Below are 23,808 nucleotides of genomic sequence, written 5' to 3'. Positions count from 1 at the left end.
TTTGGGTCAAAATTCCTCTTTTACTAACACCAGCTGCTAGGCCAGTAGGTTGTGGGGCTGTATGGTCCTAAGGAAACCCTCCAAAATGAGGGTCCCACCTCGTACGTCACCTCTGCTGCAATACAAGTCATAACATCTCTGCTTCAGCAGGGGCTGGGGTCTCGGCTGCTGAAAATTCACCTGTGCAGGGGAGAGGCAGGGGATGTGGGGCCCAAAACGCTTGCTTGCCAGTGACCGCTTGACTTGTGCTTCCCTCCTGGTCCTCTCAACCAGCGTGTGCAGGTGGAGCCTATAAATGCCATCTCATTGCCTGGGCTCTCTCTGGGCTAATTGCTGGTTGTTGCGCCCTATCCTTGCAGGACCATTTGCTCCTGCCTCCGGCAACCTGCGGTGGTAGAGCCCTTCAGTCACTGGTTGGGGCTATTTCTAGAAATGGCTTGACCTTTGGAGCTGCCAAATTATAACGTGAAGGCGATATGACTCCCCAGCCATGGGGCTGTGTCTGCATTTATACCGTGGCTTCAGACACCGAGCAACTACAGATGAAACCTGCTGTGTCACCCGGTGATGTCCCAGTCCTCACTGGGTCTGGGGCAGAGGAGCACTGGGGCTTGGCACACCCATGGATGTGATAGCAAATAAGCTCTAGCTCCTCCTTATCTCCATTTAGATAATTAAGGGGGAGGTAAAAGTGTAATTTCTTGGGAATTTGTTCTTTGTTTCAAAAAGAAAGGACAGACCTGCTTTTTTTTTTTTTTTTTTTAATCGCTGTGTATTTCTTCAGCTCAGTGTAACACACCCTGTGTCAGAGATGGTCATAACATGAGCCAGGCAAGACCAAGACGTCTCTCCCACCAGCTGAGAGACAGGAGCTGGGGGGGGGGATGAAGAATTCCCAAGCGATTTTTCCCTTTCTGGAATGAAGGTGCAAAATATCCCAGTGCCTGTGTTGCATTTAACTGCGCACGAGTGTTCAGCAAGCGCAGTGAGAGCAGGTGAAATATTTCAAGGTTTGTTACCAAAATGTCTCATTCATGAAACTCCGGTTACTCACTGAAACGCGGCTCATAGCATCAGGTCTAGCTCCATAGTGCTGATGTCCTTAGAGCTTTTTTAACCACCAGGGTAAGTCCTTCTCAAATGCCACATTTTTTGCTCAGCAGCACCTAGTTTGGGGTCCCATTAAAGCCGTGGAAAAGTGTCACGTGTAGGGTTGGGTTGAGCAAAAGGATAGGTTTGGCTCTGGTCGTTGCCCGACTCCTCAAGCACAGGGAGCTCATTTTGCTGGAAAACCCCAGCTCTCCCAACGGATTTGGGCAGTATTGCCTCAACACGAGGGGGTTTGGCTAGAAGGTCTGGCACAGCCACGTCGCGGTGCGTGGGAGCTCCCTTCTTTTGGTGCGTGGTGGAGTCATCCTTGTTGGACCCACGGCTTCATCTCCACCTGCTGTTTACCAAGCTGGGTGAGGGAAGAGGTTTGGGGAGCAAATGGTGGAGATCCTAAAAAACTGGGCTGCCCAAGTGCATTTAGGAATGGCCAAGCATGAACTGGGTTATGTCCTTTTGTGCGGCAGATGGTGGCAGCTGAAAGGAGCTGGAGCTTGGAGGTGGGATTAGGAGGCAGCTGTTGGTGTCGTGACGGAGCGTCTCACCCTCAGAGAGCTGGAGCAGAGCTTACACAGGCTGCTGGCATGGCACGTGAGACATGCTGGAAAGCTCGGGGATGGACGGCTCCAGCCCTGCCAGCACCACCGGGAATCGCAACTCGGGATGCGGCCCTTCTCCTACGGGGAGGAGGATCGGCGCCTGCCTTGTAGAGCCAGTGGGTAATTAGACCTATTTAAGAACTAAGAGCAGAGCGCCAGGGTTTGACCCTTGTTTCCAGAGCCTTCCCCAGAGGAGGAAGGATAACCCAGCCCTGGTCAGGTTTGCGGGGCAGCCCCAGGGCAAGGGCGAGTGATGGGGAATGACCGGCTCCACGCAGGCTACGGGCGGCTGGTGAGTGTTGCAACTACTCCTAGGGACGTTCAAAGGAAATTACAACCATTAATTACTTTTCCAGGGACAGCCTCTGCTTCCCAACCTAGTGGTGCAAAGTGGGAGGGTGAAGGTATGGAGAGGTTTCACGATGCCTTCAGGTCGGCTGGGAAGTCAGACATAAAAGTAGGGGGAAGAACACAAATCTGTCATCCTTTCCCTGGTGAAGTCCTGCGGTTTCAGTGCTCCCTACATTTTCTTTGGATTCCCAGGTAATTTGTCAGAGGAGCTTCCAGATGAAGAGTCCTAGGAGGGTGCGATGCCTCCTCCATGGACTGCCCAGGCTGGGCACGCTGGAGGATGTGAGCACATCGCTTACGAGCACGGGGCCAAAGCTGCTGCTGTGACTGTGATACCCACGCAGGACAAGTTCAGATGATCCAAATACGCCTCTGAAAATGAGGAATAGGCAGCGAGGCCGGCTTGGAGGTGAGCCCGGCTTGCAGGGATCTTCATCTCAGGATGGGTCTTAGGACGGGACGGGAGATGCTAGGAGGAGGCTGTGGGGCCAGCAGGTTATTTGTGACCCCGCAGCTGCCTCACCCCATCCAATACATGGTGCAAGGTGCAGCCCCGTCCTGTGCCGTGGGATTGCTTTCCTGGCGTGGAGATCTATGCTGCAGGGGTCTTGCTTTTTCTTGCACGTGTAGGCTGACAATGGGAAAACCCAGCGAGATGCTGGATTGCCTACCCAGGATTTAAGGTGGCTTCCTCGTGTGTGTGTAGGGGAATTTGGGGCAGGGGGTGGATTTTGTTTGTTTGTTTGGGTTCCTTGTTGGTTTTGTGTTTTGGGTTTTCTTAAGTCCATAATGCAACAATTATGTTGAGGAAAACTCCTACTGAAAGCGGGGCGTACAGCATTCACGCTAATTAGCAGGTTGAGATAAAGCCTAGCGATAAGCGCTTGGCTGGCTTTCACTTTGGCAGCCAAATTAAAAGGGAAAGAGGAGGAAAATCGCTCTGGGCAGACACAAAATGGATGTTTTTTTAGTTTTGCTCATGGGTACCAAAAAGCTGGGGGAGGCACTCTTCCGGGCCAAACAACACGGCGTATGCTTGGCCTAAAATGCAAGATTGAGTTTCCCTTCCAGGCATCTGCCGCAGAAGCAGAAGGCAGCTTTTCCTAGGGGATGGGAAGGAGGTGGGTTAAACCCCAGTTTGGTACCAGCTTAGACATCCATGCGCTGGATGGGGACAGACTTTGGCTGCACCCCTGCACCTGAACCAGGGTTTCACCAGTCTGATGCAGGGGGACATCGTGGGTTTGGGGGTCAGGGCTGTTGGTTTTGCCCTTGGGTTCAGCTTGTAGAGCTAAACTCAGGGGTTTATGGGGGTTTAGAGGTCCCACAGGAAACTTGCCACACTTTGTGTCGGGCACTTAAAGGCTTAATTTATTTAGAAAATAAACTGGTACTAATTATAGGGCAGACCAAATAATTTTTTACAGCAAATTGTAGTTTTAATTATAATGGAGTTAAAGGGAGAGGAAGAGAAATTCCTGAATTATTTAATGGGCAATAATTCAAGTGCAGGGGTTCATACATGTGCGTTCCCACGAGCTGCTGCCCCGCGAACCCCTTTTTTCCCCCCGCGTCCCCCCTTGATGCGGGAATCGCCGCTTACCATATGGCCACGCAGATCTCGTAGGGGTCCTCGCAGTAGGAGTTGAGGTTGCAGTTGCTGTAGCACACCTTCTCCTCGCAGGCCGGCGGCGTGGAGTCGCACCACTTGCACAGGTTGGTCTTCAGGCTGCGGCGAGCGCCGGCGCTGCAGGCTGCAGGGGCAGAGAGGCGGCGGAGGGTGAGCGCGGCCCTGCTTGCCCGGAGTGGGGAAGAATAACCACCGTTTTCAGCAATTCACACAACCAGTGGAGAAGGAGCCCAAACCGACCCTGTTTCTCCACGCATTTGTTTATAGCTTTCGTTTTGCTCCATTGTTTGGTCAAATGTGCTTTAGATTATGCCAAAGCCTAGAGGAGATGGAGGGATGCTGGCGGTGCGGAGGCGGGTCCCGCTGGACGAGAGCTTTGCGGAGCCTGGAAGCCACAAAGAACCGCGTTTTCTTTCTGTGTTTCCCATACCATTTAACATCAAGGGGAAGTTTATTTCTTCCTCTGCAACCTAGGCTCAAATCGGCATCTCCCTTCATCCTGAGTGCATGCAGTGTCCGAAAAGGGACATCTCCAGGTCTCTGCATGCCTGAAAACTTCATTTATTTCCCTCTCTGGGGGGAGAGAGGTGCTGGGGAGGGATGCATGGCCAGGCTAGGGCAGCTCCCTTCTCTCCTGCTGCCTCCTCATCCTCCCTCTGCCCATTCGACGAGCCCAAGCTGGGAAATGTGTTTGCCACCCGCTCCCCGAGCATCTGTGGTTTTGGCAATAAACGATGGGCTGAGACTTCCCGAGCTCTGGGGCAACAGGGGCTGCTCCCTCCAGGTCTCTGTCGCCCGCTCTGCCCTGGCCCGGCGTGAGATGCTCTCCTGCCCCTAAAGTGCCGGATCTGGCCGCAGCAGCAGGAGTAACCGCTGCCTGTGTGGAGCTGCTCTGCTTGTATCTCACAGGCATAAAATTATCTCTATTTTTATACAAAGGGTGAATGAACTATGCTCGGTTAAGGGATAAATCCCAGCTAAATTTAAACTTCCTGTTTTAAGGCTGCTAAATGTCTCCCCCCCCCCCCCCCCCCAAAAAGAAGCCACTAAGTGGCTTATGTAGAAATATATATTTATAAATTTTTACTTAAATAAATACACTCCAGAGCGTTCAGGTAGGAACCTGAACTACAGCAGCTAATTTTTCGAAGGTTTGGGCCATCTGTGCTTCTCCGTCTGCTGCTTCCCTGAGCCGCCCGGCAGCGCTGGGTGCTCCCAGCCCTTACGAGAAGGGCAGTCGTGGCTCACTGTGCTGCAACAGCCATCACAGGGGTTTTCCATCACCAGCCGTGAATTCGAAAAAGAAACATATTGCAAAATCCCTGGCTGTGGCTTGCGAAGCCTCAGCCCCTGCAAGCAAGGCCCTGCTGATAGAGGAGCATGGGTTGCCCTGGGTCTGTGGGCAACCTGCAGGACCTCCCGCGTTCTTGGTGGTCACATCTCCGACCTGCCCGTGGCCAATGACCGACCATACGGGTCCCTTTCCTTTTTAACACATATGCTGCCCCAAAAGCAAAAAGGGATTTTTAACATCTCTGCTTCCTGAATCCAGGGCGTGCAGTCTGCTCTGACAGTGACTCACGTGCCTGGTCCGCTTCCCTCGCTGGCCAGACCCCCCTCCATGCGACAGCCGTAAAAGAGCTGCTGGAAGGCTCCCACACAGAAATAAACCATTTACAAGCTCCCGTGGCCTCGTACGTAGGGCCAAGGTTAACAGCGGAGGGGAAACCTGGCTGCAGAAGAAAAGCCTGTTGCATCTGAAGGCTGGAAGGAGGAAATTTTGGTTTAAATGACCCATGCGAGGTTTAAAGCGTGGCTCAGCAGGGATCGTGTCGTGGAAGGCGGTGGGGCAGCTCGGAGCAGAGCGGGTGAGGATGCTGCCCACAACCTCTCGCTCAGCGTCACCCCCGTCCATGGGGATGCTCTGGCCCTGCCAAGGCACCCTGGGATTTTATGGGTGACCTCAACAGACCCAATGCCCCTCATCCACCCAAGGGTTAGCTACCAAAATCGTGACTTCAGCTGGGATTTGAAGCACCTGCAGCCAGCGCAAGCTACCCTCGCCTCCCTGCCTCGCTCTGCCAGGGCAGGACTCTCAGGATCCCAGGCAAAACTCTCGAGGATGAGAGTCTTGGAGATGGATCAGAAGTTAAGCCCAGCGTTTGCATGGAGCTCTTGAGCTACAGTGGCAGCCACCACGCTCTACAAACTCTGTTTGTGTTATTACGTGGGAACAGAGAATTGAAGGTAAATTGATTTCTCCCCCCAAAACCCAGCCCTACCACACCCAGGGCTGTGCTCTGGTGGCGTCCCTGCCATGTTTCTTCTTTCACCCTTTCAGCTAAACCCATCCATGCCCTGGCTCGTGCTGTGCTCGCAGCACGCTTGTGCAGGACCGCGGGCTCAGCCCCATCATCCCAGGGATATTTGGAGGCCCTGCAGAGGAGAAGCAAATGGACAAGTCCAGGTTGCAGATGTCACTGATGCAGAAGAGTGATGGGGTTTGTTATTTATGTATTTATACCCACCGGGTATGTTATTTACTTAATTATATCAAGGGTTTGCTTGAGGTCTCAGAGCCAAACGTCAGTCCCGGCAGTTTTGTACTGGTGCGTGCGGTGGGGATCTTGACTTGGCAGTCATTTGCACTGCAGAGCAGAGAAGTCAGGGCAGATGAAAGAGTTAAATATGGAAATGAGATCCAGAAATATAGCGGTAACCCGGCAGAAGTCTTTGGAGACAAATTGTTCTAAACTAGCTCAGGCTGTGATTCTGTTATCTGCTCTGCAAGAAAGGTCAGAGCAGGAATATCTCTTCCCCCCCCCCCCCTCTTTTTCTCCTAGGAAGCTAAAAAGAAGAGCACAAAGCCCACTGCAAGTTTCTTCAGGACTTTGTGTCCTTGAACCATTAGCTCGTAGGTACAATTTAACTGCCACATCACTCATCTTGGCCCTGATTAGACCCAGATGAACACTTTCAATATTAATACTCGGATGATTTAATAAAGCTGCACGAGCAGTAAAAGTAACAATACACTTCCATAAAGGGGTTCCAGATGTTGCCAAGGCAAATGCTAAACATCAAAATACAAACTTCAAAAAAAAAAAAAAAAAAGACAAAAAAAAAAGCTGGATAAGCAAAACTTGGAACAAACTATAAACTAATTAAATGTGGATTGAGTTTCCAAAAATAAATTGAAGCCATAAGGATGTGATGTGAGCCAATAAATAGTACAGTTAGTCAAAGTTATTGTGGAACGACAGTTGGAAAGATGGTTTGAAGTCACCGATAGGTGGGCTCACAGTGAGCTTGGCTTTCTATCAATAGGAAGGCTTGTTCTCTTGTGCACGAGAGCAGGATCAAGTCTTCCAGTATCTGTAACTGGGACCCCAGAGAGGTTACTGAGAGAATATGGGATGATTTTCAAGTAGAGGAATAAAGGAAACAACTATGCCAAAAGTACCTGAGTCTCTCCTGCACGAGCAGCAGGGTTGATACCACCACCCAAGGACACCGAGATATTTTTTCATGCGTATTGGAGCAGCCCTCCAGCCTCTCATTGCCCACAGGGCATCCACACTCTCCGCTCGGCCATCTGCAAGGCCCACGGAAGCACCACCGCCATAGTCAATAACCCGTCCGCTTCCCCCCTAAAAGAGTCATCTAAAACAGCTCTCCGGGAGAATTTCATACCGGTCCCATCACTGCAGCCACGGAAGCAGTCAGCTCCCAACAGATGAGCTTTTTCCTCGCTTGCCAGGTGCTCAGCTGCCAATGGTGACTGCAGCTGTAAGAACCCAGCGGGATAAACAGGGTTTTCATTAGCTCGTCTCTACCAGTGCAGCCCCAGGGAGCAGGTAGGTCATCCACCACCCAACTTTGGCTCCAGCTTTCTGCACGCTGCAGTCCCCAAAGAGGGCAAACCACTAAGGAGCAAGCCTGGGGTGCACGGAGGCGGAGGCACGGTGCATTCGTTACGGGGAAGGAGAAAGCCCTTCGTAGCCACAGCGATGGCACGTGCAGGCAATGCATTTTCACTGTGGGGCAGAATAAGCAGTTTTAGTTCTCAAATATTCTCTCTGGCATGCTGTTTTGTGACAACTAAACACCAGATGGGCTTAAGGAAAGGTGCTTGGTGTGAGGTATTAAGGCACTTTCGCTCCCCCCCAGCTCTCCCTCCCTGAGGTGGAAAGGGACCAAGGCCTCTGCCACACGGGACCTCCGTTATAGGACCTTCAGATTATGCTCCATCTTTCAGTAGCAAATTGCCCTTAAATTGCTTTTATTTTCCAAGGACAAAGAAAAATTGACCATTTTTAGGTCATAAATGCTTTATACTGAGGTCTATCCCCTCTTTCCTGTGTATCTCTAAGCACCCTGGGATGGGCCTGATGCTAACTCAGCAGTTGCAGGGGGTTTCTCAGCTCGCCATTCCTGCAGCGGCTCCGGGAGCTCTTTACATCATCTTTTCCACGCAGGTCAGTCAACCTGTAATCCCCAGGCTTTGCACTCAGAGAGACTGAGGCCCGGGAGATTAGCTGCCATGCTCCGCGGCTTTCTCTAATCAGCAGCACACTTAAATGCAGGATAGGGGAGCACCTCTATCAAAACCCTGCAGCCACTTTGCTCCTGGAAACCCCCAGGCAGGTGCCCTGATGGAAACCCAACCTGCGCCAAGACCTCCTTTCCCACCTGGGTGAGCCCCGGCTCATCGGCAAGTCCTTCGTCCGCCGCCGAGTTTAGGATTAGTCTTTGCCTTGGGCTTTCATCCATGGCTAACGACATGACTACACAATAACAGAGTCTCTCATAAAATTATTATGAGAACAACAAATTCCTTCCCTATTATATACAGTACTTGTTTCTAAGATTAAAACAACAGCAGGGCTGATGGGCTCTGCTCTGTTGCTGACCCATGTGAGAACACCAGGGCTTTGGTCTTCTCCATTGGCAGGTTACTCCTGAGCTGCCTCCTCCATGAAGCAACCACCACTGCCACCGATGGGCTGCGTCAGGGTCATTCCTATGTCCCTGATTTCCAGGAGATCCTATGCAGGGTCACAAGTCCCCATCGCAATTGTCCAGCATGACCTGTGTAACAGAGATCCCAGATTTCCCGCAGTCATCTCCAGCTTGATCTACATCTGATCTGGTGTAAAGCACCCGGTCTCACTGCGGCGTCCCACAGTGCTGCAGGATCTCCCCAGAACTGCTGTGTACTTTTATTTCGGGTGCAGCTTGGCTTCCTCCAGCACAGTTCTGTTCTCCAGCGGTGGGATTTGGTGCTACTTTCAGCTGCTGAACTAAAGAGGTTTTTAGTATTGGGCCGCTCTTCTCCATCCATGTGTTTTGCAAACACTGTATCTTCATCTTCGTAGGAGAGGTAGAGCAGACCAAACGGAGCTGAAAAAACTTATTATCGTCTTTTCGGCCCTGCAAGACACAAGCCCCCGGCTCCCCCAGGAAACCCAGCAGCGCTCAGGCTGCATTCAGTTCAGAGGACCAGGCTGTGTCCTCAGGTATGTGGTCCCACATCATCCTGCATAATAAATACGGTACTTGGCAGAGTACAGTATGGAGCAAGGAATGAGCCAGTAATGTTTCCTGGTGAATAAAAAAGGACTGATTTTGATTGCATTAGACATCAGCGCTTCCCAGTGCCAGAAAGACATGCAGTATACATTTCTGGTTTCCTTGGACCTTCTTCAAACAGGCTGGTAACTGACTTATTCCACCACTTATTTTTCCTTTGTGAAAATATCCCTTTAAATTAAGTGTTTAGCAAATACTGCTTAGTCCCATTACAAAGTAAATCGGGTATGGATCGTACCAGCAGACTTCTCCAATCTCTTTCAGATGCTTAAATTACATCATGATCTAACTTCACCCCGGGGAGAGACGAGCTCTGCAGAATATTGTCTGTCCTTCTGCTTTGGTAATCTCTGGTATTTCTTGGGTACCTTTTGCAAGTTATCTACAGGTCAGTGCAATGACTCTGCTTTTGGAGCACTGGGATGCTTCACACAGAGGTACCCCGGGGTCACGCCCCAACAAAGCCAGCACCGGCCGGGTGAGCTGGAGCACCGGGACCAGCGAGGTGATGCCCCGCACTCGGTGGGGCGGATTTGGCCGGAGCGGTTTCTCTTTGATTTCAGTCGGTTGATGTCTGTGCCTGCAGACGAGGACAGGGGGAGCGCGCCTGAGCCCACACTCCTCCGTCTGCCCTCGGAGCCGCTTCTCTCCTCCATCCACCGCGACAGCCCACCCTGCTCACGGCCAAGGCACTGAAATCAGGCAATGCCAGGGACCCTCCTCCCGCGCCCGCAGCAAGAGGCTTCCCCTCCAGGAGATGTCAAGTTTCCTGCCCCAGATGTCACTTGCTGTCCCCCAAAGCTGCTCCTGCTGGGACCACCCGTCCTCCACCCCTCCGGGCCCTTCTTTGGGTCCCTGAGGTCTGGGTGCTGGTGCAGGGTCCGGCCGGTGTCCACGTCCACCGCCCGGGCGGGCTGGCAGGGAGCAGGCGTGCTGCCGCAGGACGGCGGGGCCGGCGGGGCCGCCTGCGATGGAAGGGCTGCACGGGCAATTATCTGCCATATTGTGCTCTCGCTTGTGTTTAAAAACAACAACAGCTCAACTGACTCATAGATCCTACGGCCTCTGAGTCATTTTTTATTTCTGGATTTCACTGCTCTGCCCTTTGCAATGAAGGGAGTTGCATGCGCGCGCGCACACACACACACATCAAGTTCACATTCGTTTTTCCCCTATAAAAACAAAACGATTTCCATACCATTAATGAAACAGAAATGATTTGACTTCGCGTACCCTGGCTTTTATTTTCCATTGTATAAACTCTGCAGATGAAATAATGATGGTTGTAAAGTAAACCTTTCTCTTTTTTTTTTTTCCTTTCCCTTTCCAGGCAGCCTCTTTTCAAAATAGCAATAGGGAGTCACTTACAGACTTGGCTTGTGCTGAGCCTGTAGTAATTAACCCCTTCGTCCCTAGCTTTTCCTCTGCTGGTATTTAACCGCAGCGTGGGTGAAGGCGGCAGCAGATCTCCCCTGAGACTAAAAGCAAAGCGGGGGAGCGGAGCAGGCAGGGAAATGTGGGAAAGGAGGAGAAGAGCTGGTCAGTGCAAAGCAGTGGAGTGTGCCTGGGGCCACGCACCCACGGGTTGGACAGCTTTCCCGGGAGAGCTGGGGCACTGGCACTGCAGAGCCAGAGGTACCTGCCATCTTCCTGCACACCCCATTTTTTTGGGTGCGAGTCAGCACCACTGCTTTGTGTTTAGCCTGGCAGCCCCATCCTGGGTTGTCTCCCTTCCTTCTCGCTCCCTTGGGGACCACCAGTGCTGACATCTCAACGAAAAGTCCTCTCTCCTCCACAGCACCGCTGTGGAAATAGTCTGCGGTAAATAATTTAATCACCAAATCTTGCTCTTTCTGTTTACAGGGCCGTTATGATTTTATGAAGTACTCAGAGGAAAATTAATAGGGTGAAGTAATACCTTACACAAGCAGCAGATACAGCTGGAGCTGGGCGCGTAAGCACGTGCCTGCCTTGCCCTGCGGGACAGGGTGAGCTGCCCTCCCTGCGGGAGCGGGAGCTCTGCTTTTTGATATAGCCTTACCATTACACATGGTCTGCCCAGGCAATCTGTCTGTCTTCAAGGCTTCTAAACGTGCCACAAGCATTTTTCCTAACTGCATCTGTCATGCAGCGGCACAACCCTGCATCCCCCCAGCATCAGTTCAGATGCTTCGCCGATGCCTGGCCCGGGCGGGTTAGTGACACCGGCTGAGATACTGTTACTCTTCCCAGAATGGGTGATGTGTTTTATATTATTTCTCTTGGATTTATTAAGCATTATGTAACTGGCTAACCAATCCCGCATGCGACGCAATCGCGGCTGATTTCATGTCAGTGGAAAGTAAACAAAAAAAAATGTTCTGAAGTGGCTGAACTGAAATTCATTTCCACATGCAAAGCAATTCCTGGAGGATCTTCCCCATCTCCACGCGGCTACTTTGCATCCAAGCTCTCATGCAACCCATTAGAAAAGAGTTATGGAACAATTGCATGTTGTACATGACAGGGTGTTAGAAGAAAATCCTCTCTCTTTACTCCCTGCATGAAATTATTAAGATAAAGTTTATTTTACTTAATTATTTTTAAGCATCTTTGTGGATTTCTGCTGCTCCTTGAAACATGTTATGCTTGCATATTGTTTGTCTTTTAGCTGGAGAACTCCTTCAACCGTGAAAATTACTCGCCAAAGAAAGTTTGGCATTAAAGTTTGAAACACAAAGCAAGCCAGCCCTGCAATGCTGAGGTCCTGAAGCCCAGCAGGACCCGAAACAGCGCGATGGGGAGGATGTTCTGCCCTTGCTCAGCTTTGGAAGGACTGTAAGTACCAGGTTAGGCAAGAACTATATCCCCATTAGAGTCTGGACTCAAGCTCTTCCAGGAGCACACTTCTTTCTGGTGTTACGGACAGCGTCCTTCCCATTAACACCAGTTTGCACCCTGGGATGTTGAGCTGAGGACGGAGGAACACGGAATGGATGGAACACAGACCTAGTGGCCCTGTGCCATTTTGTTTTTCTCAGTGTCTTTGAAAATGAAAATGTTGTATTTCTGAATCCATTTCGCCAATGCACTTAACCTTCACTGAAACATCAGTAAAGCCAGTGGTTGGGGGATGCCCATTTGCATGTTATTTGCATTATTTTGCAGGGACCCCCTAAGGCACCCAAGCACCTGCTTCATCCGGGCAAGTAGCTAAGTCCAAGTTAAGCTGAACTGCTGAGTTAGTCCCGGCTGGGCTGATGGATCATGTAACAGCATTTGCCACTTGCCAGGCTGCAATTTGAACACAAAGGTGGCACCACGCTGTGATCCCAGGGGCAGACGACGGGTTGTAAAGGGGCAGGACAGGACAGGACAGCAGGCAGTGCTGGTGGGCAAGTTCACAGCTCCGCGTGGGTGTCACCACTGCACCCAGCCTTGTGCCGACTCGCTAGATGAGCAAAGTTGACCTAAAACCAGGAGGGAACCCACAAGTTAGGGTTTTGTCTGCCGTTCTGGAGGCTCATGTATCCCCTCAGGAGATGAGCAGGGATGCCCCACATCCTTCATTGAAAAGGTGGCCTGAGGGAGGGCTGAAGGATAGCTCAGGAGTCCCTCAAGTCACATAGGACAGCAGCTTAACACAGGGGTTTTTTCACTCCCTAAGTGCCGAGTGTGTGCTGGCTGTTGCGGGTTCCTGCGTAATTACGGCTGGTACCTCCAGAGCTGTTACCATGCCAGGCAAAAACTGCCCTGGCAGACAAAAGCAGTTGTGAGTTTGCCTGGTAATAACTGTACTTATCCCATTAGGCATTCGGCAGCTGCTGGTTAAGTATTGGGCTATGAAAGTCAAATGTGAGGAGATATGATGGAAACCAAGGCTCGTGGCCAACCTGTGTCTGAAAGTACCACACAAGATCTTGGCTGGCAACAAGTCCCTTCCATTGCACTTGCTACCCCCATTCCTTTCTCTTTCATATCTTTTGCTGTCCTTCCTACCCACGTGTGGGATTGGAAAAGCCCTGAGAGAGCAACACAAGCCAGCAGCACAGCCTGAACAACAAGTTCGGGGTCTGGGAGGGGAAAAAAAACCCCACAGCCGGGGGTCAGCCCAAGTCAAAGCCATATATACACCCAGTCCCGTGTGGTTACCTCCACCAGCATCGCACCATGACCCCACCACCACAGCAACTCCCACCAGCCCAGACGGCGCGCGAGGGGAACGTGCCATTTCTCTTCATCGGACGGAAAGCAGAGCGATTTATTCAGGGTCTGGGGAGGGGGAAAAAAACCGCTGAGTACAATGTTCATAAGCAATTCTAGCAGCTCTGCCAGTGCCTCTGCTTATCTGGGGCTTTGCAGGGTAAAGCAATGCATTAGCATACGCCACGGCATGGAGTGCATAGGCTGCCAGTGGGGTTTGCAGAGGGCTAAGCTAGCACGTCCCCTGTGGAAAGTGCCTTCTGACGATTTGGGATTCGCATGCCATGTTTTCAGAGGGCTCTGACATTTCAGCCCTGTGAAGAGCGCTTTGCAGTGGTCTGGTTTTGACTAAATCCTGGTCTTAAAAATGAGTCCCTTCTTCCCACCTCCCACGCTGCTTGGGAGAAGGAGTCACAGCCTGGGCACGCACGGGTGGTTTGAGCTCATCTTGTCCCAGGTCATTGAAGAAATTGCTGAGGATTTAACAGCTCTTGCAGGTCTGGGAGCTGAACAGCAGAAGGTAAGAGTCGACCAACTCCACAATGCTGTTGCCATCATTTTTGTTGCTCTTGTTTCTCCAGAGCTACCAACAGTCTATCCTATATCCTATTTAACTGCAGCTTCTGCATCTCATTCTCAGGAAGATGCAGCAGAGATGAGTCCCCCTCTCTACATAGAAAAAGCAGCAGCAATGAACCTAACAGCAAAAGCAAGTGAGCTGCAAGTTGGTTGCAGACATTGCTCTGTCTTGACTACTGCAATTCAAGTAAAACTACTGCACAGCAGGTTTTTTTTACTATTATCATCATATTATACTCTGGAATTCAGTTTTGTGTATATTTTTCAGGCTCTGCAGGAATCCTGGATCTCCGTGAATAGATGGAATTGAAATTTAAAGATATCGTCCAAATAGGTAAACATGTCAGAAACATTATCTGGGTCACATTTGGGCAACAGGATTTGCTCTGTTTTAAGTGCAAATGGTTTACTGATGATTTAGATGAACTTCCTGAGGAGTGTTTGAAATTCCTGGCACACACGTTCGATTTACCATCTGCTAGAAGGGCTTTGATGAGCCCACAAAGAGATGTTAGACTGGAGCTGCTCTTCATCTCTCAGGTGGAATTTTTGTGATTGACTAGTTTGTATTTTTTTGTGTTTGTATTATTCTGATTCCCGAGGAGAAGCGGGGCTTGCAAGGGACTGTGCGATGAGCTGCCGGGGCAGAGATGTGCTGTTAACTCTCCGTCAATGTGCTGTCATCAAGTCGTTCTAGCACTGCTCGTTCTTTACGTCTGCTAAAATTATTACATAGAGTTGAGTTTTGCCCTCGTTTAGGCCGGATCGAACAGTAATTAAGTAATTTATGCTGTCAGAGGGACTTGAACTTGAGGCTAGCCTGGATTACAGACAGTAGAAACTTTCTCACTTCTCCTAGTGTCCCACATTTAGCATATAAATAGATGGTGTGTTCTTGTCTTTCATTTCTTGATGTCTTAAAAAAAAATCTTTTAAGGAGCTTGTGTTGTAACCTCCCCAAAAGCACTGCCCAATGGGGTTGAATTCAACTTGAATATTTTCCATTCTTCTAAAGCAGAAGAGAGCTATGGCAGGAGGGCAGAGGGAGCAGGTTTTTGGAAAAGAATTTTTGCAGGAATGGAACCAAGAGTCCCGTTGACAGGGCCTGAAGCGTTTTTTCTCCGCACGTGAAAGTAACAGGAGCTTGCGTGTCTGTGTGATGCCTCTCAAGAGATCCCTCTTGCAGGAGGAGAGGGTTCCCGCAGGTCCCAGCCCTTGGGCAGAGCTGCAGCACAGCTCCAGGGAACCTCGGCAGCTGGAGAGGACGAGGTGCAGGGGGCAAAGCTGCTCCTCCAGCATGGAGGAACAGCCAAAGAGGGGAATGTTCTCTGTTCACCATCTCCCACTCCGAGATCTCATCATTTTGCAGGAGCACATTGCCTTTTCAACTCAGCGTCCTGTCCCGGGATACCTGCTGAAACATGCTACGGTTTGACTATCAGTGAGCAATACTTCTGCCCAAGAGCTACCTCCCAAGCCGCTGCCTGTTGCAGAGGTAATAGCCCTGGCAAGGGTGAAAGAAAAGCTTGGCCGCTTGCGACGCTATTCTACAAACAGGTGAGCGCAGGGCGAACATACAAAACCAGAGTAAATATGTGCTGAGGAGATTTCACCCCCAAGCAAATAGCCTCTGCCTCTGGTGGGAACGTCTGCGACCATTTTCTACTGCCGAGTGCCTTCTGACATATTAAAGACATGGCAGGAACTGAGCTCCCAGGGGATCCATTGGTCTTATTTCTGTGGACGCTTGTACCCTGGGTCTATTTGAAGAAGGATGATTCATTCAACTGCTCGTTGCTTATGGCTCTGTGTGTCACTTCCCATTGTAAGAAGAAGGGTCTTGTTTGCTATCGTGGACTGGTTGGGGCTAATTTTGGGATAGACCTAGCGTGGAAAAAATGCTTTACGCAGCAAGACAGCAGCTGATTCAGTTTCTTCCATGCTGGATGCTGGTGTTTAGAGTCTCCCAAGCCGGCAGTTTTATCAAGTAACATCAGACAGATGTTCCTCATCGTGTCCCAGCTGCGTTGACTGGCAACCTGCTCTGTCAAACACTTGTCAGGGGACACAGGCATTCATTCTGCATGGGTGGCATTTTATTAAACGATCCCCCCGAAAAGAGCAATGGATCTTTTTAAAGACATATCTATACCAGTATTAACTGTAAAGAAGCCAGAAGCGCTTGTAGTCAGGGCACTCCCAAGAACCATTCCTGGGAAGGGGTGTGAGTTCCTGATTTTGCAGGAGAAGATAAGAAATTCTTCTCTGGATTTCCAGTGCCAGACACGGTATGAATTCACTTTGGTAGTATCACCTTTCTGATGGGGTGCATGGTGCTCCAAGGCGATGCAGGACACAGCCAAGCTTTCTGGTTTGGGATGGCTGAAGTGAGAAGGGATCAGTATCAAAATCTCAGGGTTTTGCATTGTTGATGTAAGGAAAAGGCCCCTCTTAGTGTTGTAACAACCAGCAGGCCAGGAACTTCAGCAGATGTCTCTGAGCCTCCTAGAATCAAAGATATAAAAAAAGTGTGTTGTTCCCAGAGGGAGTACCCTCACGAGGGTGTTGGGGGAACTGAAAAGATTAGGAGATGCTCAGATATTGGGGCAAGAAGATGCCTTATCAATGATCAGATCTCATCAGTCAGTGTCACCTCAGGTGATTTCTTCAGGGCTCAGCCGTGCCCGGACCCCAGACCAGGGCAATAAACCAGACCTGTTGCAGAATGCCGTGCTCACGCTGGTTCTAGTTGCTGGGACAAGCTCATCAGCACTGCTTTGGATGCAGGGCATGTATTAGGGTGTGATGGTCCCCGGTGCATGGACTCTCTGGCTCCCAGGCATGGCCATCATATGCTGCAAGGGGAGGACAACAGCTCTTTGCAGGCTGAGTGAAGGTAGGCAGACGTTTCCTTCAGACGCCTTCAGGCCTCATCAGCGCTGACTCTGGAGCCAGGGTGGAAGCTGCTGGGGATGGTTTTCTTTGGACCTCTGCTCACCCAGAAGAGCTAGAGTTTCGGACCCAGCAGAAAGTAAACAGCGTGGAGCTAAAGGGAACGTCTCCACCCGCAGCGTGGCAAGGTGAGAGGTCTTGCTGCAGGGAGCATGTCCAGTATGATGCTGCTTCAACCGCTTCTTTGAGAGTCGTGGCCAAGTCGTGGGTTGAGCTGGTAGGCAGGACTCTGCAAAGTGACACCCAGCAGCTGCCACCGCTGGAGCTGCGCATCAGCTCCTCATTACAGCAAATCACACACCGGAAATGTTGAAAACGTCTTTTTTTTTTTCTTTTAGTTTATTTTAGTCTTGAATCCAGATGTAAATAATCCTGTCTAGTCAAGGGTAAGACTTGGGTTGAGATATATCCTCAGAGCTACTAGAATCCACGTGGGCAATAGCCCTCCGTCCTGCAGTGTACAGCTGGATACATTAATTGCCCCAACGCCAAGATGCATTTGCTATAGTATAAATCAGCTGTCATTTGTCAGGCGTGTTCCTGGCTTATCAATGGGAAGCAAAACACTGCAATGGAACAGCTCCATGAAAGGGTAAGTCCTGGAGCGGCGTAATTGGTGGGAGCATGGGCTGCAGAGGGGATTGCACGATAAGCAGGCTCTCCCACTTCTCCTAAAACCTTGACAGCTACCAGCAGCTGGCAGGAGAGTTTCAGCCCTACATGGGCTGTAACAAAAAGATGAACCAACTGTCAAACGAGAAATATGACTCTGATGGATGTTACAGATCCTTTCCAGAGCCGGGATCACAATGGTCATCTCTGAATTCAGGGATGTGCATGCGAGCAGGGCCAAGACGGCTTTCAGCCACCCCTTCATTTCCCCCTGAAGATCCCTAAGGAAATGTTATCCCACAGTTGGGGTCCAGGACGGAGATAATGTAGCTGTAATCCACAGGTTTGATAAGGCAGGCAGCCATCAGTGGTGTTATCTCCCCTCTACGTGGAGGCCCCTTCCAGCGCGAGGCTTTCACTTGGCACACAGCGCTAAACACTGGAAGTGGAAAGAGCAAAGTGTGTGGGAGCTGCTGATTTTGTCTCCTTGGTGGGACTGTTTTTTTTTAATAAAAAGATCAGATGTTGCGCTTCCTTGAAAACATGACAATCTATGGGAGAGTTCATTAGTTTATGGCAAGTTGCAACACTGTGGAGCCTGGCTGAAAGCAAATGTTATTGCAAAGAGTTATCACTAAGGGGAGAGGAAAATAATGTCCCGAGGAAATAAACTCGACAGAGCAGAACGTGGAACAATATAAAGCTGTGGAGGACAGGCAGTAGAGTTGAATACTTTCTCAGAATAAAAGCCCCCAGTCACCTGTTTTTAATGCCAATGTTTGCTTTCTGCATATTCGGTGAATATGTGGGATACATCTGTTCAGGACTCCATCTCTAATGGGAGTAACAAGTATCATGATTGCAGCTGGCTGAACTTTTTTACTACTAGTACACAAAAATGTCTTTGTGACCATCATTGAATAGTGATAACACCAGTAAAACACCAGTAAAAAAATCAGCTTTTTTTTTTTTTTTTGAAAACGATGTGTTTTAATTTCAAGTTCTATGGACTTATACTTCAAAAATGACTTTCCTCCACAAAGCCCCCTGCCTAAAATACAGATCTGAGCTGCTTTAATGATGACCAGCCTGTCTCCAGTCTGAACAAAGCTGGAGGTGCAAGGGGAGAGGAAATGCCTGCTTTCATAAATCTGACATAGCTGTACACTGCCAGCTTTCTTAGCCTTCAGTTAGTCTAACTTACACCAAGGGCTGAAACTGTATTATCAGGTTTGGAGAAGTGTAAAGGTGAATTCAAAATAATCCATCACTTTCCTTGCTGAGTTTCATGCCACTCGCAACACTGCAGAGGTTTTGCACTGTCAGGGTTTTTTCTTGTGCTTTCCCCTTTTATTTCCTAACTGGAGAATTTGTTGCAACTTTGTTCTTATTTAGGCTGGTGGTAGGATGTATAAGTTTCTCCTTCAGGCAGTGGGATGCTGCGCCTGCTCCCAACCCAGCTACCTACCCCCAGCCAGCGTGGGGCCCTTGGTTTGTTTTGAGGGTGATGATAATTTCTTCCTTGGTGTTTTGGCTGTCTTAAAACAACACCAAAGCAAAATATGATGCTACTTGAGAAAGATTGTCATAACCAACCCTGCAGCCATGTGTCCCAAGTGGGGCAGCACCCACCTCCCTAGGTCTGCTCTGCTGCTACAGCTCAGCCTTGGACCTGCAAAGCCCCTTTCTGCAAATGGATTTATTTGCCAGTGAAACAGAGGGTGACTCTTCCTTCATCCTCTTCCTTCCCTCGTCCTCTCACCAGCTTAGTTTTCACTCCTTGCTCCCGAATTGTGTGTGCATTGGTGTTGGGGTGCAATCCCAATAGCTCCCCTGCCTGAGGAGCAGGCTGGCATTTCGGTGGCAGTACGACTGGTTTTAGCTCTGGTGACCTTAGAAATAAGAGGCCAACTTCTTGCGTGAGCTGCCTGAGGAGCCTGGGATAGGTCAGAGATTTCTTGAGCAGATCAAAAGCCAGAGATGTTTTTCTGACAGCCCTAGAGCTCCCTGTCATGATTTATGAATTATATACTCTCTATATATTTAGCTGAAGAGGCTCACTGGGGGAACAGGGGCTGGTTTGTGCAAGCAGAAAAGAGCATGTGGCTTCAAAGAGCAACCACCTACCAAGAGATACCCCCTCGAACACACTATCTGCAGAGCCATCAAAGTGCCTTGAGGTACAGTGGCAAAGGGAGCCCAGGAGACTCAGAGCAAAAAATGTCAGGATATTTTAGAGGGCTAGCATTTTAATGGAAGACCGAGTTATGGGGAAGCGGACCCAAAGCCCAGGAGCTGGGAGCTCTGGACTCGGGGTAGCAGACCTGCAACCTTCCCTTGTTTCACAAATCCTCTTTCTCTTTCTTTGGAGCTTCAGCAGATCCCATGGGGTACAGCTCTCCCTTAGTAAGTGCTACGTGCCCTGGCAGATTTTGAGTTTCTTGTCCTCACTTGGAGGTTGGATGCCCAAAGGCACTCTGCTGGGCTCCTGGGGCTCTTCATGCCCCGACAGCTGTCGTCACACCAGTGACACTTAGCTCATGTTCTTGAGGTTGTCTCAACAGCTCAGAGAGTTGTGGTGCTTTTCTCTCCTCTCTGTGAGACGAGATTTTGCTCAGCCCCATGTTTGCGTGGCCTGACCTGAGCCCTATTCTTGACAGACAGAGCACGAGGGAGACTTTCCCGATTCTGACACAAAACAGGGCAGGGAAACTCCTAATTATTAACTTTTAGGCCAGGGTGTTCCATGTGCTCAATACAGTAATCCTGATATCAAGTCCGTAGCTTCTGAATGGGTTATAGTTTACTGAGTAGATAGTCTTGCAGTCTTGAAGGCTTTGAGCAACAAAAATCCACCACATCCTGAGCCTGAGTAATTACCTGCTGGAACAACTTTACCGTGTTGTGCTCTAACACAAAAGTGCCCGGTTTCAGCTTCCAGCATGTAAATCTTGTTTGCTCTGTCCCATAGAAGAGGAAGCCCTCTGCCAGAAAGCATCTCTTCAGGACCTGGTTATGGATGATGACTAGCTCACCTCCCAGCTCTTTCCTGGCCAAACTAAAGAAGGCTTTCAGTCCCCCCACTGTAAGACAGGTTTTCCAACCCTGAATGATCCCTGTATTTTTTTGTCCTGGGCTAGTTAAATCCAGAACTGTGCCAGCTCCCTGCCCTGGAAGGATTCCCTGCTCCCCTGTGTGAGGGTTTGTGTTAGCAGTGGTGCAACTGCAGCTGCTGCCTACACCTTCTGCTGAGAAAGCCATGTAAAAATGCTGCCCTCCAGCAGCCACTGCCACTGGGGAGAAGTTTAAGGGTAGATATTTTGAAGCCTCGGTAGGGCTGGCCAGGGAGAATTAGGGAAATCCAATAGCTGAAATTTCAGCGGTCTGTCAGACTACAGTCCTTTTTTTCATAGAACCATAGAATGATTTGGGTTGGAACAGACCTTAAAGATCATCTAGTTTGCCATCGCGTATGGACAAAAGCAGTCAGATGTGCTGCCTGATGACCACTCAACCACGTTTGTTATTAAAGGGTTAGAGACAGGCAGTGTGGAGCACCAACTGGGGTCTCTGCTGCCCCGGTGTAAACTCTTAGGGAGAGCAGCAAAGTCGCTAAAGATGCTCAGCTGGAGTTATTCTGGGATACCTGAGATGCAGGTATGGGCCATGTTCTGTATGGCAAGTCTTAAACCTCTGTGCTGAGAGGAGCAACTTTGCTGCTATCACCAAGCTAGTGCTGTCTCTCTTTAAAGAAAGGCTGGATGAGTGGTGGGATTTGTTTCTTGAAGAACAGCTGAATATGTATTTTCTGTCAATTTGGGGAACTTGCTGTTCCCTTCTCTCTTAATGTCAATGCAAAGTGGGCTCCCAGGGTATTTTTACTGTCTCAGAATGACTGTAGAGTCAGTCTTAACACTATATGCAAGCTAAGTGGATGTAGCCCCAGAAAACATATATCACTGTTGAGCTGAATCACAGAGAGCAAGCCTTGGCTTATTTTTTTTTCCCCATACGGAGGCAAATTTTGTCATCATATCACTCACGTAACCTTTCAGATGAACTTAGTAATCATGATATGTTTTGGTTTGGCTTCTTTCAGATTAAAACCTTGCCTTTCAGAAAAAGGAAACCATAAGTTAAATAACTCCAAAATTAGGTATTTCTGAAGGATAATTAGTGGTCTTCTTTCTTACCAGAAACAACCCAAGACTGTGCTTTAAATAATACCTTGTAGTAATTCCCTCAGTTCTGCTCCAAATGTGATTAATTTAGCAGGACGTTATCAGTAGAGCATCCTATATTTCAAACCACACTTTAGGGTATTATCTACAATAATGAATGTTATATATTGCCACAACTTTTTGAAAAATTACCCAGACCTTATGTCTTAAATCCTCCTGTCCGAGTCTTCTGTGCTTCAACAGTTGCACCAAGGCTTGTATTTGCCTACACCCAAATTACCATCTGATCATATTCTTTCATTCCCTATTCCTGTAGATAGGGGGACCCATGTAAAATGAATGCAGATACAGATCCCTGCCCCCAGTTATTTCATTTGGATGCAAAAATACTGGAATTATAATCCTCCTTCTTCATCGCTTTGAGCAAAAAGCAATTTTAGTTGCATTGAAATTTCTGTAGTGAGGGGAATGGGTCTGTGTTTGTGAAAGAGTTCACTGTAAAAAGTGCCATTGTTCATGAAAATATATAAATATATACTATATAGGGATATATGCATGTATACACATACCTAGGCACTGTATATACAGAAAGACACACACACATACTTAGGAGATGTGTATATAACACTCACTTATATACAAATCTATTCCCTGTTATGAAACAATCATCAAGATATAAACAAGAGAAGTTAAACCATGGATGGGCACATTTTCAAGTGCTGCTGGAGGGTTTTATCTACAGTATTGAAGAAGTGTTATCAAAACCTAAACAGGGCACTTATTACAAAGAAACCTTTACGTAAGTGCTGGAAAGGTTTGCTGAATAACCAGATGTTGTTGCAAAGACACTTCTCCTCCCCCTCTCCCCACTTCTTTCCTTCTTTAATAGTTCGATTAATTCTGCGCATAAACCGGGGCTGATAAAAGTTCTAAGCCGCAAACTTCACCACATCTGGACACTGTCGAAGCCAGATCGTTCAGCGGTGCAGTTCAGTTGCTTTTAATCTCCTTCAATAAAATAAAAACTTCCAACAAGTAATGCTGACCTATATATATTTTTGCGCTGTAAACACTGACATCTGCAAGCTGCTCCAAGCGAGCACACAGCACTTTCCACCAAGGCAATCGCTCGCCCTTCGCCGTAAGAGAAATACGCAGCTGATGGAGTTGTAGCAGTGTATTCTACTAAACTCTCAGCTATTTCCAATCCTCTGGCTAATTGCTGTCAGGGGAGAAATCAAAGATTAGCTATTTTGCTGAAGGAAGGAAAAATAAACGACCTCTTGGAGTACGTTGCTTAACGTTGTCTAACCAGAAACGTTTTTCTACTCACAGAAGGAGAGCAGCAGTAAGGAAAGCAGACCCGGTCTCCTCCAGTAACCCATTTTCTGGATCCTGCCAGCGACCAGAAGCCCGGCTTCACGGCGCTGACCAATTCATCTTCCCTCGGTGCAGCCAGTCTCCTGCGTTTCTGCTGTCAAGCCCGGAGCCCCGAGTTTGCAAGGCTCCCAGCTAGGCTTGCTGGGAAGGCGGATCCAGCCGCTAAAGCCCAGCTGTGTGTGGGGTCCGCCCAGGAACTGCAGTTTATGAACAAACTAAGCCCGACTCTCCTCTCGAAATATATACAAATATGGGAGGGGGGAGCCGGGGGAAGAAGCCTGGCTCCGAGAAAAAGAGTTCGATTTTTTTTTTTTTTTTTCCGATGACAACGCGGAGCTGCTCCCAGCTCCGTACGGCCCAAGGATCTTTGAAGGGGACCTAATGTCTGCTGCATGCATCTAATCAAAAAGGCATGGGTACTCCTGCATGCCTCTTTCATCTGAATAAAACACGGAAGGTAACGCTTCAATATGTTGAGCTGCCATTAATTCTCTACTTTCTCCCCTCCTTTTAGAAATTAACTCTATCTTTCAAGTAAGCCTCAATGGGCTATATTTTTAATAGGGATAATTAGAAGTTTTAGGGCAGCTTTTTCAGAAAGACCACATCAATATGAGCATAGCCTAAAGTAGGTGCTTTCGAC

The 23,808-nt window shown here is 49.1% G+C and overlaps 1 protein-coding gene and 1 long non-coding RNA gene across 2 annotated transcripts in view; one reads left to right on the top strand and one right to left on the bottom strand.

Annotated features, from left to right (window-relative positions):
• The window catches only part of LOC142031425 (TGF-beta receptor type-2-like), a 35,313-nt gene extending 11,885 nt beyond the window's left edge, over positions 1 to 23,428 (bottom strand). The window contains exons 1-2 of the mRNA XM_075028843.1: positions 23,119 to 23,428; positions 3,661 to 3,811 (exon numbers count right to left, since the gene is read on the bottom strand). Coding sequence (XP_074884944.1) covers positions 3,661 to 3,811; positions 23,119 to 23,170 — 203 coding nt within the window. The 5' untranslated portion in view covers positions 23,171 to 23,428. The remainder of the gene's footprint in view (positions 1 to 3,660; positions 3,812 to 23,118) is intronic.
• Positions 253 to 6,124, top strand: LOC142031427 (uncharacterized). The gene is made up of 5 exons (XR_012650511.1): positions 253 to 995; positions 1,575 to 1,826; positions 2,250 to 2,466; positions 5,240 to 5,934; positions 6,029 to 6,124. It is a non-coding gene; the product is annotated as an uncharacterized LOC142031427 (long non-coding RNA).
• Positions 23,429 to 23,808: the final 380 nt, after the last annotated feature.

Source organism: Buteo buteo, chromosome 5 (genome assembly GCF_964188355.1).
Source record: "Buteo buteo chromosome 5, bButBut1.hap1.1, whole genome shotgun sequence".
NCBI lineage: Eukaryota > Metazoa > Chordata > Aves > Accipitriformes > Accipitridae > Buteo > Buteo buteo.
The sequence above is the reverse complement of the archived record's forward strand: the minus strand, read 5'-3'. Positions and strand labels throughout refer to the sequence as shown.